The following is a 17,679-nucleotide window of genomic DNA, read 5'->3' as shown; positions in this document are numbered from 1 at the left end:
AAAAATAGACCATTAATTTTGATGTGCGCCATCTAGTGTTGGAAGCGCTCGCAACCTAAAATTGCCTCATGCATCAATAATTTGCATATTGTTGTTAAACACATGACGCAGAATCGTACGATGGTAGCGCGCGATCTGATTGGTCCGATTCTCGTGGTCTCACTCTGTTTTTCTGGGCAGTTCGCGTTGTGTGATTCATCATGCAATGCAATGTGATTGAAAACTCACGTAGCTAGATATAGAAAAAGTGTCGAATTAGTTCGCACCATGGCGGATCAGCTGCAACAGTGGCTGTTTTCGTCCGATCCTTTAGGGGATCTGGATCCGAATTTACAGTCTCCAGGCGGCAGTGATGTTCTTTTGGATGATATTGATGGTATGTAAAAATTTCCTCCTTTTTCGTGGCTCGGGTGTTGGGATGGGCGTCAGGAAAGTGTGTGTGTTTTGTGTTGCTGGTGGAAAAAATCATTGATTGACATTTTGAAAACCATCATGTGTAGAAACTTTAAGACAAGTGTTTTATTTTATACATTTTTACAGTGACATTGTATTGTATACATTTTCTAAGCCGTGATATATCTTTGTTTTGAAATTTTAATATGAAAATAATTAGAAAATTAGAGGCCTCAAATTAAGTCAAGTTCATCTTCATGACTCTTTTTGTTTTCTTTTTGTTTTTTGTCATGTTTGTCCCTGTTTGTCATGTTTGTAGCAATTGGTAATTTAATGCCTTCCAATTTTGCCATTGTTTTTATGAGAAACTAACTTAGCCTAGTGACTGTGTTTATCTATGATTTATTCAAATAGTTGACAGCTTTTCCAGCCGCCAACAGTTTTTACTTACTGTTTTGTAGCCATGATTTTTTTGCAGGTTCGCTGAATATCATGTTTATACGCAATATTAAATGCAGTGTTTCAAATTTCCTGAGCTCTACAGTCAAGCATGCCGGAAAGAATGTAGTATCCAGACACCACTTCAGTGGTTGTGCACAAAGTCTATGGAGAGTAAAGAAAACTTAGTTCCCAACATGAACAAAATTGGAAATGTTTCTCAGTCCCAGATTGATGTCTTTTCAACATTTTTGCAATGATTGACTTATTGAAATGAGTGGTGTCCGGTTGCAACATTCTTTCCGAGCTGCCAATAAAAAACAGATCAGCATCAGTCAATGGTCAACACATTTGAGCTATTAAACATTGGTTTTAAGGGAAAATATGTGACAAAAGACACTGATCAAGTGATAACTCAATGTCAAAAATGAGTTTGCAAATTGGTTTTAATTATTCAGTGTAAACGTGAAATGTTTACGTTGATTTTGAGTGCTTCAGTTCAGTCCGGCTTTCCTGGTTAAGGACCAAAAGGAAATTCTCCACAGGCAACAGGGAGGCAACCAAGTACACTCCAAGTTAAGAGAACGGTTAACAGAACTTTTATTTTGGCAAATAATTCTTAGCAAATTGTTCACTTGTCCTGAAACTTTTTGAAAGATCAACAAATGATAGTTATCAGATATTTCTTTTGAGATAGTTCTCTTTTCTTTTCCCCACCCAAGGTTTTATCATTTTATATGGTCTCTCTGAAGTGATAGTGAAAAGTTCACTAACTTGTTGTGAAATATTCAGACTTCAAGCTTTTGAGTGATGAGATAAAAGACAAATAACTTGACTTCAGTGTTTCTTGCCAGAAATGTATTGAAATAAGATTCCTTAGGATGATGGCAGAAAATAAGTGATAGTTATTCCGTAGTCAAAAATAGAACTTGTTCGTGAGGCCTGCAAAAGGGCAAATTCAGTTTTTGTGCATCCTTTTATTAGATACTCTCAGCACAACAAAGCAAACCTGCCTGCCTTTTCAACTTTGTATGAGAGAGCTATTGAATAGATACCCAACACTGCAGTCTCACATATCAATGTAAACAGCCTATGAGGAAATCTATACTGGGGAAGGTGGCAAGTTATTGAATTGTAAACAATGACCCTGGGTCCTGCCATAGAGGACGACGATGAGTTATGAAATAAGGGAATATGATCGTGCCAACTCTCAATGCCCTATTGATGAAACGTCCAGGCTTCCAATCAATGTGTCATGCGGTGTGCTGACCAGTTCCCTTCAGTTTGGATGCTTGCTAAAGATCTCAAAGGAGTTTACTTGAAGGTTGGGGTGCAGTGTTGAGTTTTAATGCCAACATTTCTTGCAATATTACGGAGCTTTTCTACGACGTTAGGATTAATCAATTTAACTTTTTCAAATTTTAACCTTTTTTAATCTTACAGATATTTTTTCTTAGGAGACAAAGGACTGTGCACTTTTCAAAAGGTGACATTTCGGGAGAAGCCGGTATTGATGACTAGTTTGAAAGCCTTGGAGCGTACATTGTTGTCGTCCTTTCAAAGGCTGTTACTTGAGATATCACAGTCCGGATATATCCCTGAAATTCTACCCTATTTTGTACATCCCTATTCATTGCTTTGTTTTTGTTTTCTACAACATGAAGGCAAGATCCACTTAATAATGGTGTCTCAAGCTCTGTGCAAGTACTTAAGACCCTCGTTCATTCTATGATCCTCACTTCCTCCTGAAATTCACTGGTGCTCGCATCACATCTTGCAGCAGTCTTGAAAAAACGTTGGACGCTATCTTGATGTGCTTTTTTGATTGATGTGCTTTCTTCACAGATGTTATCAAATATGAGTGTCCAGATGATTCTCTTCTACTTGATACCACCTTGGGATCAGCAAATCTCAACGATTCTGGTTTTCTATCACCGGACTCGCACTTTGATATGCTGATGACGTCTCAAGCATCGAGACTGCAAGATCAGCAACAGCAGCTACAGCAGCAACTTAGTCCAGTACAAGTACCTGCAAGCACAGAGGTACAGCAAATCTCTCCACACCAGATACAAACGCAGCAGTCACAGCTCCAGACAGAGCAGGCAGAAAAGGAGCAACTGCAGAACCAACTGCAGCAGCAGCAGCAACAGGCTACCGTGCAGATACAGCAGTTGCTGCAGCAGCTTCAGAAGCAGGCACAACGCCAAGCCCAGTTGCAAGAGCAACAGAAGCTGCAAGCACAGCAACAACAGATTCAAGCCCAACAGCAGATACAAGCCCAGCAGCAGATACAAGCCCAGCAGCAGATACAAGCCCAGCAGCAGCAGCAGACTGTTCAGTTGCAGCAACAGCAAATACAGCAGCAGCTTTCACCGACTGCAACCCCCTTGACTGTTCAGCAGGTGCCTCAGTCATCTCCACTCAACTCTCCCAATGTTCTGAGTACAATTGCAACATCACATGTGCTGACTTCAAGTAACATACCGACTGGCAAAACTGTAGTCGCATCACCAACAATTCAGTCACTATCTCTGACTCCACAAGTACTGCAAACTCCATCAAGTCCTCAGCTAACAATCCAGACTCCTAAACTAGCTGTGTCTCCAGCCAAACCAGTTCAGCCATTGCCAGTCACTACAAGTTATCAACAGGTAAAGATTTCAATGAATTTGTTGCATTTTACCGGAGTAAAAAAACGTTGTCAGTTGGCATTGACAGTATGCAAAGTGGTGACCTTGGCCTTGACACTGTGAATCCCTAGAGGGTTTTCTGCATATTTTACTGCAGAGTCCAGTATTCATTGCGTCAGATTGTGCTTGATGTTTCACTTAAAAACTTTTTGCAAGGAATGATTCCATTGCTTTATTGCACGTTGCTGAATGTGGGTGGAATCGGCAAGATACTGATCAAATGTTAGGGTTAAGTTGAGGTGGACATATGGCCATTTCATACTTCTGTCATAATGCCATTGTTCCCCTTAAATGATGGTACATGTTGTGTGCTGCACTGACTTTTCTATTAATTTTGCAGGATCTGTTCTACCATAGCATAGTTGAATTAATTAACTTGATATATCTGTCTTGCAGGTTGTCGTTCCAACCCCAATCATCAAGGCTGAACCCACCAAATGCCTACCCGTGGTCTCGGTCACTAGTGCCTCCCTCCACATCAACAACGATGGTGGTGCAGTCATCACCAGTATTCCCATGCTGCAGGTTGACAATGACAAGCTGCCTATCAGTAGGCTGACGTCGACCCGGACTGAACAACCACCGCCGAAGAAAGGAGAGAAAAGGACAGCGCACAATGCCATTGAGAAACGTTATCGATCCAGCATCAATTCCAAGATACAGGAACTCAAACAGATGGTGGTTGGACATGACGCTAAGGTTAGTTTCTGCTATCAAAGTTGTCTCTTCACAATTATGAATCATAGACCTCTCAGTTTGCTGTCTGGATTTGTAGGATTAAGGATTCCACCGTCAAAAAAACCTTAGGTGACTAGAAATATATTTGTCAAATCCCAGAAGGTCTCCCTTTCGAAAAATTAAAAAACTTTTAAGGTGATTGCAAACCATTACTATTGTCGTGTTTTACGTGCAGATCCAGAAATCTGGCATTCTTCAGAAGGCCATAGACCACATCAAATTCCTGCGCAACACAGTCAACAAGTTGAAACAAGAGAACATGATACTGAGGGTCCAAGCAGAGAAGGCCAATCCATCACACACACTGCGTAAGTGACTTTCCTCTCGATGCCTGCTAAATTTCCAATTGCATTTTGTTTTTCAGGAAACTCACCAGATGATCCAGTGCATCTTCATCGTTAAAACAAATTCGCTAAATATCAATCTGATCAAGCAAATGAATATGAAATGAATTCTGTTGTTGTCTTTATATACAGTGGGTGATTCCATCAAAGTAAAGACTGAACCGATGACGCCACCCCCATCTGATACCAGCTCACCCCTGCGTAGCCCCATCAGCAGCACCTCAGACGTCTGTAGCTCTGACATGTGTGAAGAAGAAGCCATGGAGCAGAACTTCTCTTACAGCGAAGAGGAAGACTTCAAGTCTGAACCCTACAGTCCCGGTGGTCTGCTTGACCGCACACGCCTGGCTCTTTGTGTCTTCATGTTCTGTTTCGTGGCTCTGAATCCCCTCGGATTCCTGTTTGACTCGCCTGGATCTTCTACAAACCTTGCTTTTGACAGACCACAGGGACACGGACGAACCATTCTTGCTGAAGAAGGTATGTTGTATTTAACAAAGTATCAGGTTTTTTTCAATTACGGTTTCTATTTGTTACCAAAGTAATTGTAATCATTTTTTTTTTAAATCGCTTTAAATTACTTTTTTATTGACAGAGCTAATTGAGCAGACTTGGTTCCAGTGGCTGTTGTCCTCTTGTCTGGTGTGGTTTGTCAACGCAGCGATAGTCATAGGCTTCTTAGCTGGTGTCTTCATATTCGGGGAACCAGTCACCAAGTCCCACAGCGATGCATCAACAACGTTCTGGAGACATCGGAAACAGGCGGATTTGGATCTCGCTAGGGTAAGTGGCTCACTCTGTTGCTCAAATTATTCAGTTGCGTCTGGAAAGATAAGTTCTTTCTGGAGAAATGCTTTTTATTCTTTAACAAAAATTATTTCTTCATTTATACAGGGTGACTTTGCAGCAGCAGCCAGCCAGCTACGCACCTGCCTGTCAGCTTTAGGCCGGCCTCTACCAACATCTAGACTAGACCTGTTGTCATCTCTCATCTGGAACCTGGTACGTCATGCTCTGAATCGTCTTCTCATCGGTCGCTGGTTGGCTACTCTTGCTGGTGGGCTGCGTAGGAAGAGAGAAGGAGAGAAGTGTCCTGATGGCAAGACGTCGTCTCGCAATGGTGCATTGGTCTATCACAAATTACATCAGCTTCATATGGCTGGTGAGTTTCTAGTCAATTTTCATAAATTCAATGCCTAGTTTGTTATATTTAAAGATCTATTTCTGCAGAACTCTTTTGGCAGAACTGCTTATTACAAACTGTAACATGTTTATTCCAGGTTATTTGACTGACGGTGATCTGTATGCCATCAACATGGGCCTGTGTGCCATGAATCTTGCTGAGTGTGCTGGGGATACCATCAGTCCAGCCACATTGACTGAGATCTATGTCACTCAAGCACTGTGCTTCAGGATCAGACTGGCCAGCAGACTGCAAGTGTTTTCTGTGAGTCAAATTTTGTTGTTTAAGTTGACCTCAAGAAGTGTTTCACTGATCTAATTGATAACCAAATGGTTGTAAACAAAGTGCAGTTGAAAAGTCGGTGGAGCATTTCCAAAGGATTGGTTGCCAGCATGCATATATCATACCACTATTGTCAAGTTCTATTTGAAGAGAAACTGTACGCACCTGCTGTAATTGATTAATTGTGTACATTTTATATTTCCTCAGAGGTATTTCCTGAGTCGTGCCCGTCATATCGGTGCTGGTGGCTCTGAGTTACCATCCCTGCAGTGGTTGTTCCATCCTATGGGATATCGTTTCTTCCTGTATGGAGCTTGGACCTGTCAACCCAAGGAGAGTCTCTACAGTGTGGCCGGAAATCCAAGTAAGAACATTTCACACAAGTTTGCATACTGGTGTTTTTGCATTGTGAAGGTTTAATGCCAAGTTAAGTTTAATATAAAAACCTGCTGGGAAACGATTGGTCATTATAATCTTCAAACCGATACAATGCAACATTTCATCAATTTATGTAAATATATCTTGACATCAGATGACTGTTGACATTATTTGTTCCAATTTTAATAGATTTAAGTTTTGATTTCTTCCATTACAGCGGACCCACTCTCCTTTGTCAGTCAGGCCTACAGAGAACATCTTCTAGAGAAGGCTGCCTACTCCTTGGAATCTCCAAACTCAAACTCCTCTTCAAGAAACCCAAAAGCTGAAAGGTACCCATTTGTTTTATTTACATCAGTTCTCTTGGTTCTGTAGCTCTAATCATTCCAGCAAAGATCCTACAAGCTGAACCACGCAAGGTTTTCACTTGGTATTGTTTAAATTGAATTCCACAGCGATCCTCAGTGTTCCGAGACACTCCAATACCTTCAGCTTCTGAGTGAATGTTCTGATTCAGCCAGCACTCCCAAACAAGCCTTTGCCATCGGCTCAAACATGTCAGCTGCTTCAGGTAAATCTCCCAGTCCAAATCTCAATCAACTTAAGCATTTGAAACACTGCCTTTATACGTTCTTTGTAGTAAAATTGCTTTCAGGTTAAGTTTCTAGACAACTGAAACCTTCAAGAATTGTGTCTGAATGAAGAATACAATATTTCCATGTTATGGAATGATGTAAAAATTAGCCATAACCTAATTGAAAACTTCTCTTAAAAAATTCAAAGCTGTTGTTTATGTACAGAGTGCACAAGCTGAGTCATCAAAGAGTAAAGTCAACTTCTTTCTATTCTAATGCATTGTGTTTTTTCTGCCCACCAGGTGCAGACCCAGTCTCCAAGTGGTGGTGTAACATTGTCTTTGTGGCTGTGTATTGGCTCCTGGGAGATGACGCAGCAGCAGAGAGACTCTACTCTGCATTGGAATGTCTGCCACAACAACTACAAAGTGCAGAGTAAGTCAAATGATTCTCACAATTGTAGTGTAATTCACAATGAAGTAACTAAAGTTTGCCACATCAGGATATTAGTTCTGGATCATGATGAATGGCAGTTGCATTTCTACAACTTCTTCCTCCAGTAGTTGATCACTCCGAGATATTTTAGTTGAAGTAATGAGTTTATTCTTTAGACCGTCACTCCACAAATCCCTGTTTGCCATAATTGTTGAGGGTTTTTTTGCAAGTGTCTAGGAGTTTTTGTAAAACATTAAATTTTGTCCAGAAAGAGGGTTCTTTCTAATGATTTCCTTGTGTTCTTTGTAGGGATGCTCTTCCCAAGGCCACTCAGCTGGCCTTCAAAGCAAGGAAAGCCTTCCTCAGCCCAGACAGCAACAGAAAAGAGGCCTTTCTGGATGAGTGTATCTACATCTGCAACAAGTCCAGCGCTCATCTGAAAAGCAGTCTCAACTACTCGGGGCAGCATCGCCATGAGAAAGTCACTCAGGTAAGAAGAGATTCTCACAGCAAATCAACCCAGATTATTGAAATCTTGAAGAAAACAAAATCATTCCCTAAAGAATTTCTCCTAAAATGATACTGAATTGAGATGCAAGGGGTAGGTCAGGCATGCAACTTCTCCTCGGATCAGCTGATTTCCTCTTTTTTCACTTCCAATGTGTGCCATTGAAAATAGAAAAACACTGTACAAAGTCTTGGAAAGATTTGAATTTCCTCTTTTTTTGTGACTTCCCAGTTGCATGCCTGGTAGGTATGCATGGATGAATGAAGCCAGCAGGATTTGTCTTCAGTAAATGGAGTGGAGTACATCTTCCATCGGAATGCTTCTTGCCTCCCTGGTGCATTGTAGTTGCATTGCATTTGTTATGAATATGCAGTGCATCTGCAAAGCAACAGGGCGTCAAGACAAGACAACAAGGACGTTATGAAGAGCAACAGTCAACTGAGAGACAGCATTTAATGCTTAGTATTACAAAACTGTAAAGCAAAACGAACATGTTGGAAATGTTGTTTGTTTTTCTTTCACCAGGCAATGCAAGTCTTGGTCTGTGATTGGCTTCTCTCAACTCGCACAGCTGTCTGGCAGAAGCAACAAGGCTCTCCTAACACCCCAGTCACCTCCATCTCACCTCTAGAGCTCTCCTCCTTCCAGCAAGATCTGTCCTGCATCCGTAAACTCTCCACATCCATCAAGGCAGCGGTGCCCAGGGTGTATGTCTACCAGGCTACCGCTAGGCTGATGGCTGGGGCACATCCGGCCAAGACACAGCAGCTATTGGATAGAAGCTTGAGGAGAAGGGTGACCAATGCATACTCAAACATGAAAGGTGCGTGGTTTTCTTCTGAAGTTTGTACCGATAAGTGTGGCTAATTGTGGCCAGCATTTGTCTCCAGTCTCCATGGTACGAAACAGCTGAAAAGATGGCTATTTTTTTCAACAAGATGCTGCCAAGTAACTCCTAGACACCCATTAATTCTCCTGGGTGGAGAAGTGGCTTGCCAAATTAGAAGTCGACTTGCAGTTGGATTTGAACCCCTAACCATCCAATCATGAGTCCCAAATACTGAATCACTTTCAAAATAACCATTTTCTTTCTGTTTTACAAGTAATTCTTGTGCATTCTGTTCTTGCAATTTGATAATTATCAGTGTAAATCATCAGATTTTTGACCTTTTCTTTCTCATTGATTTTTTTAAAAAACAGATGATGATGAGGTGACAGTGAGTGATCGTGACCGAGCCTCAGCCCTCCTGATGGCCTGCAGACACCTCCCCTTCCCTCTTCTCTCCTCCCCTGGTCAGAGAGAACGCATGCTGGCTGAGGCAGCCAGGGCACTGGAGAAGATTGGTGATCACAGGGGACTACAAGACTGCCAACAGATGTTGAGAAGTCTTCAGAATGGCGGCAACAACTGCAACGCCACTGTAGCTTGCTGTTAGTCCTCTAGGGAAAATGGAGTAGATGAGCCTACTTATTGGCAAAGTATAACACTACCTTGCTTGACAAATCAGCTAAATACTGTTTCTTGAGAGTGGAGTTTTCAGCCGTAACCTTCCAGCACAAAAATGCTGTGCTGTAGTGTTACTTGTACATTGTATTTGTGGTACTGTCTGTAACTTTTGAAGATTGTGAATACATTTCTTTTAAATAATCCTGTAAATATGTTTTGAACAAAAAAGACACCGATTAAGATTGAGTGTGCCCAAAACAAAAATATTTATTCCTCCTTAAATTTACAATGAAAAAAAATTGGAAAAGCACCAATTATAAAGTACCAAGTACTATCTAAAGAAAAAATTGTTATCAAGTGTGAGGGGTCTAAACAAATGTTATATATATCAGTATCCATAAATGTATATTCAGTCTATCTGCCATTTTATTTACAAATTAACCATGTATGGTCCTACAAAGATTTTATTTGAAGAAAAAAAAAGATGTGTTAAATAGTTATATTTAAGCTATTTTGAAAGACTTTAGACTTCGGTTTATGTTGTGCTTTTGTTCTTGTTCCTACATACACAATTCAGTGCTTAACATTATTACCATTTTAGATAACACAAAAAAGCCATTAATAATGGTTCAAGTAATTTTCTTTGATCTTTCATATTTTAAGCAAGTTGCCTACATGAATGCAACTGGCCTTGTGTGATATATGGGATGAACTTTAGGATCTATCCATTTACCTTCAGCTGTACATAATGCTCAGCTGGGAAAGTATATTTTCAAAGTAGATTACTTATTTCTTGTTAAAGTTACTTATGGTGTACGTATCAATTGCCGTTAATAAGTTACCCAGATTTCCTATTATCGTTTATTTTGAATTCGTTAATTTCCATCTTAATATATAGAAAAAAAAGCTTTTTATAGCTCACAGTCCTATGACAAAATACACATACTTGTACAAATGTGAGTGGTAACGTTTAATCTTTGAATAAATGAAATGTTACTATAAATGTTTGTGGATGTGATATTTTGAAGTTAAACTATCTTGAACCCTGATAATTTCATGGCAGATTTGGATTATGTTCTAAACTTCTGAAACTAGTAACTAAAATCGTCGGGCTTCAAAGGGATTTCCTTTCATATCTGCATTGCAAACAATAATTTGACAACTGAGCAGATGTTTTTTTGGAGTGGGGAGGGAGGTGTGGCATCTGGAAACTCGTGTTTCCAGAATTATGATTTTGAATATGAAAGGAATTTCTCAAAACGGGGAAGTAAATCCGAGTAAAATCACCGATTGATGGTTTGAGCGCTTTGTTCATTGGTTGAAGGTTCTTTGACGTCACCGGTGCTGGATAGATTGGCTCCTGTGATTGGTCCAGCGTCGCGTAGAGCGCGGATGACTCTCCTGTATAATCTCGGATGACACTTTCTCAAATGGGTTCTAATTCGTTCAAACCTGTACAATGACGACAATAGCATGATGAATAAAATTGGAAAACTTTAATTTTACACTTTAATTGAATTTTAGTTTTAACTTAACGTTATTTGGGAGGAATTCTGAACAATATTAATTTCAGGATAGTTTGTATAGAGGGCGCTTTGAAGATACATTGTTGATCGAGCAAAATATGCTGTTAAATAAACTTGCAGGATGAAACAAACTTTGGTAGGCCTACTTACTTCAAATGACATTTTCCGCACAATCCAGGCTCGTCAGCTATCCTATGATGTCCTCCTTTTTTAACCTTGACGCAAAATCTTGATTTCCTTTGGCATGTCTTGGATGATGAAGACATTCCGCCGTGCCTCAACTGCCTCTGCAGTTGGGATGATGCGGTCTTGAGAAGAGTTGGTTGGGATGGGTTGGTTATGAACGGACGACCTGGATTTGACATCATTATATATGTCATACATTTCGCCCCAATAAATACTTTACCATCCTATATAGATGCAGCTTTGGATTTTGCATACCACCGGCCCTAGGAAAATACAATAAATACACACACAAAAACTTTCCTTACTTTTTATCCTTGGTGGAAGTTTGTCCGGGTAATGTCCTGGTCGAATAATTGTGAAAAAGCCGCGCCCGGGCATTGCGTCATTCGTTTTGATAATTTTTAAATTCAAAAGGGTAAATTTTGTCGTCAAGTTAATTTGGCCACTGATTTTGCGCGTGTTCTCGCGCGCATCAAGGGGAGCGATGATAGGCGGGCCTGCAAAGCACGCAGGGGGGGGGGGCAGTGCGGTATGTTGATTTGGAGCTGGTGTTTGGTGTGGAAGTTGGTTCTTGTAGGCCTTTATTATTTTGTTCGTACTTGTTCGCTCAAATCTTTTGTTGGAAAAAAATAACATCAATGCTCGGTCAATCAAAAGCCCGCCACTCCCATCCCACATGACCACGTCCACTTCCATCCCATAACAACTCCCAGCCGGAGCTCGGCGCGGTAACTAACACTCCATTCACTACATTTTTTAACATAAAACAATTTCGGTGCTTTCTCCGTGTATACATTTTAAGACGTTCTACGTAAATTGTCTCTTTTTTACCATGCCAATGCAGGGACAAAATATTGAGGTTTTATTCACTTTAGGTACCAAGCTAGGGAAGCTAGACCCTTTAAATCTAACAGCCCGTTGCCCTCGTGACATGCGGCGAATATGCGGCCTTTTTACGAAGATGTAAAAATTTGTTCGGTATGAAAAAAATTATTTCCGATTAAAATAAAATGAACCCCTCCTTGAATTTTTGAACCTCCCCCATCCCTGGCCCTAGGTCAGCCACTGACAGCCGACTACGCCCCCTATATTTTTTTGCCTGGCGTTATGTCTGAAACCCTTTTCAATTTGTGGATATGTTTCAACCCAATCAGCGGGACCCAACTATGCCTGTTCTTGTCAACATGGCGGCCTCCGTGGATGGCTTAAAACTTCTCGAGAAATGCCCCTCTGAAAAACTCGATTCGGTGGGTATACCTAACGACATGAGTCATATCAAACTTATTTTAAAACTTTGTAGAATCAGTGGAAATTTTTTTTCTTCGTATTATCTAAAGGAACGCTTTGAATTTGGAGTAAGTTTTGTTGTGTTCTCCTGCACTGCTCGGAGTCGGACCTGCGGACTGCTCGATTTCCGGAGAGAAATTATTGTGCACAATTTAATATTACGTAGTGGCTATCGCATCGGTACGGCAGCCATAATACGATACGGTATTGCAAAATAACCATTGTGAATCTAGGAAAGAATGTTGCATCCCGACGCCACTTTTTCATCATACATGTCATATAATGATATATCATCTCTCAAATTGTTGAAAAGAAATGAATCTGGGACTGAGAAACATTTCCAATTTTGTTAAAAAATAAATAGTGTATATATATTGCCGGATCCAGCTCCTTTTTTTTTAGTAAAGTAAATGATATTAAGGCAGAAAGATCGGAAAAAATTCCGTACTGGGCCACCACTTTTTAAAATTAATTTTCAAGCGCCATTAGTTACTTCATTGAGATTCGAACCGTGGACACTTGCCTGAAAGACAAGACTTTTACCACTAGACCACGCGCACGATCGCATTGCAATGATAGATCTTTGGACGTATTTGAAATATCCATTGAAATAAACTTAATATTCATGAGAAAATAAATATTTATAATGACGTATTGCACTATCATTGGCCGGCTCATGCGTTGTCATGGTTGTCGATGTCATGCGTATAACATACCGTAGCCCGACTGCGTCTGGCCGTACAGTACTATCGCAAGCTCTGTAGTACGGCCAGACGCCCGATGCTTCCACAGAGACTGAATTTTGTTGGCCGCCGATGTAGCGATTTTGCTACATCTTTCGATCGCGATTATCTTTTCATCCAGGACACAAATTTCCAAAGTTAAGGTTCGTAGTCGTATAGAGCAACTCATACCTTTTCGAAAAAACGTTGTTTGGTCTCAATATTTTCATCCATCTGGCCACAAGACGAATTTCAGTTATCAGATTCCACAAATATCGTCCCCCATGCGATCCCCCATGCGATTTCAAAATGGCGGCCGCGCTGTAATGTTGCAATATGCTGGCGCGCCCGCGCAAACTCATGAATATGCATAAACAGTCTGTGACGTATGACCTCGTGTTTTTGGAAGTACGGCCCCGCCGCAGGCCCGTCCAAAAACACGAGGTCATACGTCACAGACTGTTTATGCATATTCATGAGTTTGTGCGGGCGCGCCAGCATATTGCATACATTACAGCGTGGCCGCCATTTTGAAATCGCATGGGGGATCGCATGGGGGACGATATTTGTGGAATCTGATAACTGAAATTCGTCTTGTGGCCAGATGGATGAAAATATTGAGACCAAACAACGTTTTTTCGAAAAGGTATGAGTTGCTCTACGACTACGAACCTTAACTTTGGAAATTTGTGTCCTGGATGAAAAGATAATCGCGATCGAAAGATGTAGCAAAATCGCTACATCGGCGGCCAACAAAATTCAGTCTCTGTGGAAGCATCGGGCGTCTGGCCGTACTACAGAGCTTGCGATAGTACTGTACGGCTAGACGCAGTCGGGCTAAACATACCGCTGTCTTCCAGACACTACATGTACTTCCATCAATTTGACCGGCTGCTATACTGCCTAAACCCAATAAGAACACGTATAGAAACATGTTTTGTTTTAACATGTTTAAGCGTTACTTTTACTTTAGTCTAGATCATTTCAAAATCAAAATAAAAGTGAAAAAAAGGAAAAGGTACCAAGTAGATGAAATAATTTGTAATTGTATTTTTGTAATGTCTGAACTTTAACTTCTATGTCAACAGTTATTGCATGAGGTGATTGATGGAATATGTGGGCATTGTCGTCCCAGATTGCAAGACTACTCAAGGGTCTGGACTGGTGAAGTATGGTTCCAAGTATTAGATGCTTGCCAGACATGGATAAAGAATGCTGTGAAAAATGGACTCACTAAAGATGGGGTAAGTGTTTTCAATCAAGCCTCAGACCTTTCACATACATCTTCACTTCTTGAATTTATTGGTGAATGTTTTCAAAAAATTTATGAGATGTCACTGTCATTCATCTTAAATCTGTGTGTGATTATTGTGATAGCCTCTGTCATTTTACATATAAATCAACCTGTAAGTTTTGTCAACTCCAAAGGAAATGGAACTACTACCCAAGACTGAAATGTAAAGAGTAGTTGACAAACCTCCTGGACATGGCACCGTGGCATGACATAGAATCAGTAAATTGATGTGTTTTCCGTTTATCTCTCTGTTCACAGATGGAGAAAGACCTAGAAAATCTGCCAGCAGAGATCCAAAGAAGACTAGTGGAATGTGTGACAGTAAGACGAGGGGACATCCGGGCTAGTCTCTTGGCTGATACTGCAGCCATCTCACAGGCGCATCTCAAAGACTTTGACTGGAAACTCAAGGTATGTTATTGGAAACGCAAGGAACATTTTAGTAACGGAGCCTGGCTCATAGCTTTTGGACCCCACATTATATTTGTAGTCATTTGGCTTGTGCACAATTTGATGTCTTCCACTGATGACATTTTTGTGCACATTTAAACCCCAGCTGGAAATTGTCAGGTCTTACAGATGTTACTTTCTTTTCTTCAACAGCTTGCCCTCTCAAGTGATAAGATTGCATCTGTTCAAGAACCGCTCCTAAATGTAGACTTCAATGTCCAAGAAGGAGACCACAATAAGACAGTGTCTCTAGAAATGGACAGACAAGAGCTGAATAAACTCATAGCTTCTCTAGAAACAGCCAATAAGGTAAGAGAAACTAAGGACAAAAAAGGGTTTTGCTGGGCATTTCCACTTGATGTGGCTTTGCCTTGACCTTAACTCCCCAGCATAATTTACTAGGAACCATACCCATTCAGGCAAATTCCAACACCCACATGGGAAATCATACACACACACTAATGGACTTAGTTTCTGGAGGTATGCCAAACCCAATGTAAAAGTCCATCAGTGTAGGGGTACTGTACCCATCCCAACAGATTTCAACAAAACCTGCTGTTGGGCTTTGATGGGCTGAGTTCGGTTAGGGTTAATGCGGGTACTGGACTTTTGAGTGCAAAAGGTGGTCATTTTGCTGATGATAGTTTGCGCATATCAACAAATTGCATACAGTATATATGTGACAAATTTCAAAATGAGTTATAAATCAACAGGAACAATTTTTGTCATTGACCAGAGCTCTTGTTTGGGTACGCTGTAGATTTGCCTTGGCTTTGAAGTTTAATCGCCAACATATTCTAATGCATATGTAATTACTTCAAGACAGTATTGAAAAGCTTAAATCTTTATCATTAAGTACAAGTTTTTGTGGGTGGGGAAGCCTATTTTTTAGTGAAAAGGTAAAAAACTAAAATGTGTCACTTCACTTGTTGGCAGTAGCCAAGTACACTATTCATAGCTTTTTAGGATAGGATAAATATGCATTCATGAAGTTTAAATTGGTGTATTTTGCTTTTCAGGCTGTATTACAAATGAAGACATGAGGGATGTTTCTGTGTGTGTCATCTCACCTCCAATAAGAATGTCCCCGTAAGTTCATTTTTTTGAAAGGAATTTCCTAAAATTCCTAGAGTTTATTGTATGAAACCTGCCTCTTAAATTGATAAATGAGGAAGATTTAAACCAGCAGGCGCTAATGTCATGGAGCAGCTGAGCACGGATATTTGTGAAGCACTGAAAATATCTGCTAAGCAAGTACAGATTATTGGCACTGAAAACAATTATAAAATTTTGTAGAAATTGTACATTGTTTGTGGCTGTTCTCAGTGGATTCCTGCTTTGCTCATAAATTTTCTAAGCAATATTTTTGTCTTGGCTACTCCATGAAATGTGCTCCAGTCCACTGATGACTTGACTTGACACATTTGATTTAATTTGGGATAAAGACAAGACTGTTGATCTTTTAGTTGGCGTCACGCAGGACAAAAACGTCATTGAAAGCTGGCAAGATTTTTCTTTTCACCATTTTTTCCATGGAAGCTTGGCTATTAGGTCGATGAAAAATCCTGAGGAGAAATTTTATAAAAAAAATTACTCTTTGAAAAGATTTAATACTTAATCATAAAATGACATCAAAATCTATTTGTATGCCTGTCATCATGATGCATGCGATATAATTAATGTAAATACTGATAAGGAAGTTTGTCCAGACAAACTCAATTTGTTTTGATTTTATGAATCCCGCAGACGTTTGATTAAGAACCAGTAATAAAATATCAATATTTGGACTGATGCACACGATTGACAATAAACTGACTAATTTGGGATTCATAAATGTCTCATAATTTATACATTACTTATTATTCAGGAATACACATGGCAGTTTACCCATTCCTATTGGTCGAGAGCCCGTCACATGGGTGTTTTTTTTTGCGATTGATAAAACACTGGCTGGCTGGTTTTAAATACTTTTCCAGCGTCCCATGAAATTTGGACTCCTGTGAAATCTGGTCCCTTTACCCTATTATTAGTAGAATATTATCGACGACCAGGCCCTGAGCTGGTTTAAAAACATGCATGTACTTGTTTAAAACCAGCCAAACACATATTTATTTCCATGGTAATACTAGGGAGTAGTGTTCATCTTTGCAATAAAATTGAAGATAAGGCTGCTTATCTTGAGTTGCTTTTGAAGTCAAGTTTTAAAAGTTCTTCCACTTTTGTCTCCAAGACATATGATGCCCACTGTCGGGTCTTACATCTTTAGAAGTTCTATCGGTCTTGTTGAACTGATTTGGATTTTCAAGGATTTTTACATATGACAAGGTTTTTAAGATATATTCCTTTTAAAATTTCATAAGTTTAATTTTGCATATATTCCAGAACCTCTGACCAAATGTATGCATTTGACAAAATTAACATGGACCGGTACTTAATAATAGACATAGTAATAATAGGTACATACATAGCGCTTTTAATTAAAAGAAAAAAACGCTTTACATTATTATTACCCATGATCATTGGGCCAGTGAAACATTCCAAATACAATCTCAGCTCCCTGGGGAGTATACAGTTCGATGACATGTGATTACTTAAGGAGTATTAGTTTGTTAATCAATGTTATTATTATTATTATTATTATTATTATTATTATTATTATTTTTGGCATGGGAAAGAAATAAATGAAGCTCCATATGTAATTGAACTGTTGTCTGTAGAAATAATGTAATCACAAGTTTATCATGATTATTTGTTTTTTAAAGTCTCTGAAATGTTACAAAATATACCTATTTACATCATT

The 17,679-nt window shown here is 39.8% G+C and overlaps 2 protein-coding genes across 2 annotated transcripts; both read left to right on the top strand.

The window, feature by feature from the left end:
* The first annotated feature begins 171 nt into the window (after positions 1–171).
* Positions 172–10,417, top strand: LOC119727598 (sterol regulatory element-binding protein 1-like). The gene is made up of 15 exons (XM_038199546.1): positions 172–376; positions 2,677–3,485; positions 3,921–4,223; positions 4,438–4,570; positions 4,739–5,086; positions 5,202–5,389; positions 5,501–5,768; positions 5,887–6,053; positions 6,279–6,435; positions 6,667–6,781; positions 6,905–7,020; positions 7,327–7,459; positions 7,769–7,949; positions 8,493–8,790; positions 9,168–10,417. The coding sequence occupies exons 1-15, from the start codon at positions 268–270 to the stop codon at positions 9,401–9,403; spliced, it is 3,561 nt and encodes a 1,186-aa protein (XP_038055474.1). The 5' UTR covers positions 172–267; the 3' UTR covers positions 9,404–10,417.
* Positions 10,418–12,219: 1,802 nt separating this feature from the next.
* LOC119727759 (COMM domain-containing protein 8-like) lies at positions 12,220–17,583 on the top strand. Its single transcript, XM_038199804.1, has 5 exons — positions 12,220–12,373; positions 14,224–14,379; positions 14,688–14,840; positions 15,033–15,188; positions 15,899–17,583. Exons 1-5 carry the CDS (start codon positions 12,263–12,265, stop codon positions 15,920–15,922), a joined length of 600 nt encoding a protein of 199 aa, XP_038055732.1. The 5' UTR covers positions 12,220–12,262; the 3' UTR covers positions 15,923–17,583.
* The last annotated feature ends 96 nt before the right edge of the window (positions 17,584–17,679 follow it).

The sequence above is a fragment of the Patiria miniata genome, unplaced genomic scaffold (genome assembly GCF_015706575.1).
Source record: "Patiria miniata isolate m_02_andy unplaced genomic scaffold, ASM1570657v1 HiC_scaffold_20, whole genome shotgun sequence".
NCBI lineage: Eukaryota > Metazoa > Echinodermata > Asteroidea > Valvatida > Asterinidae > Patiria > Patiria miniata.
The sequence above is the reverse complement of the archived record's forward strand: the minus strand, read 5'-3'. Positions and strand labels throughout refer to the sequence as shown.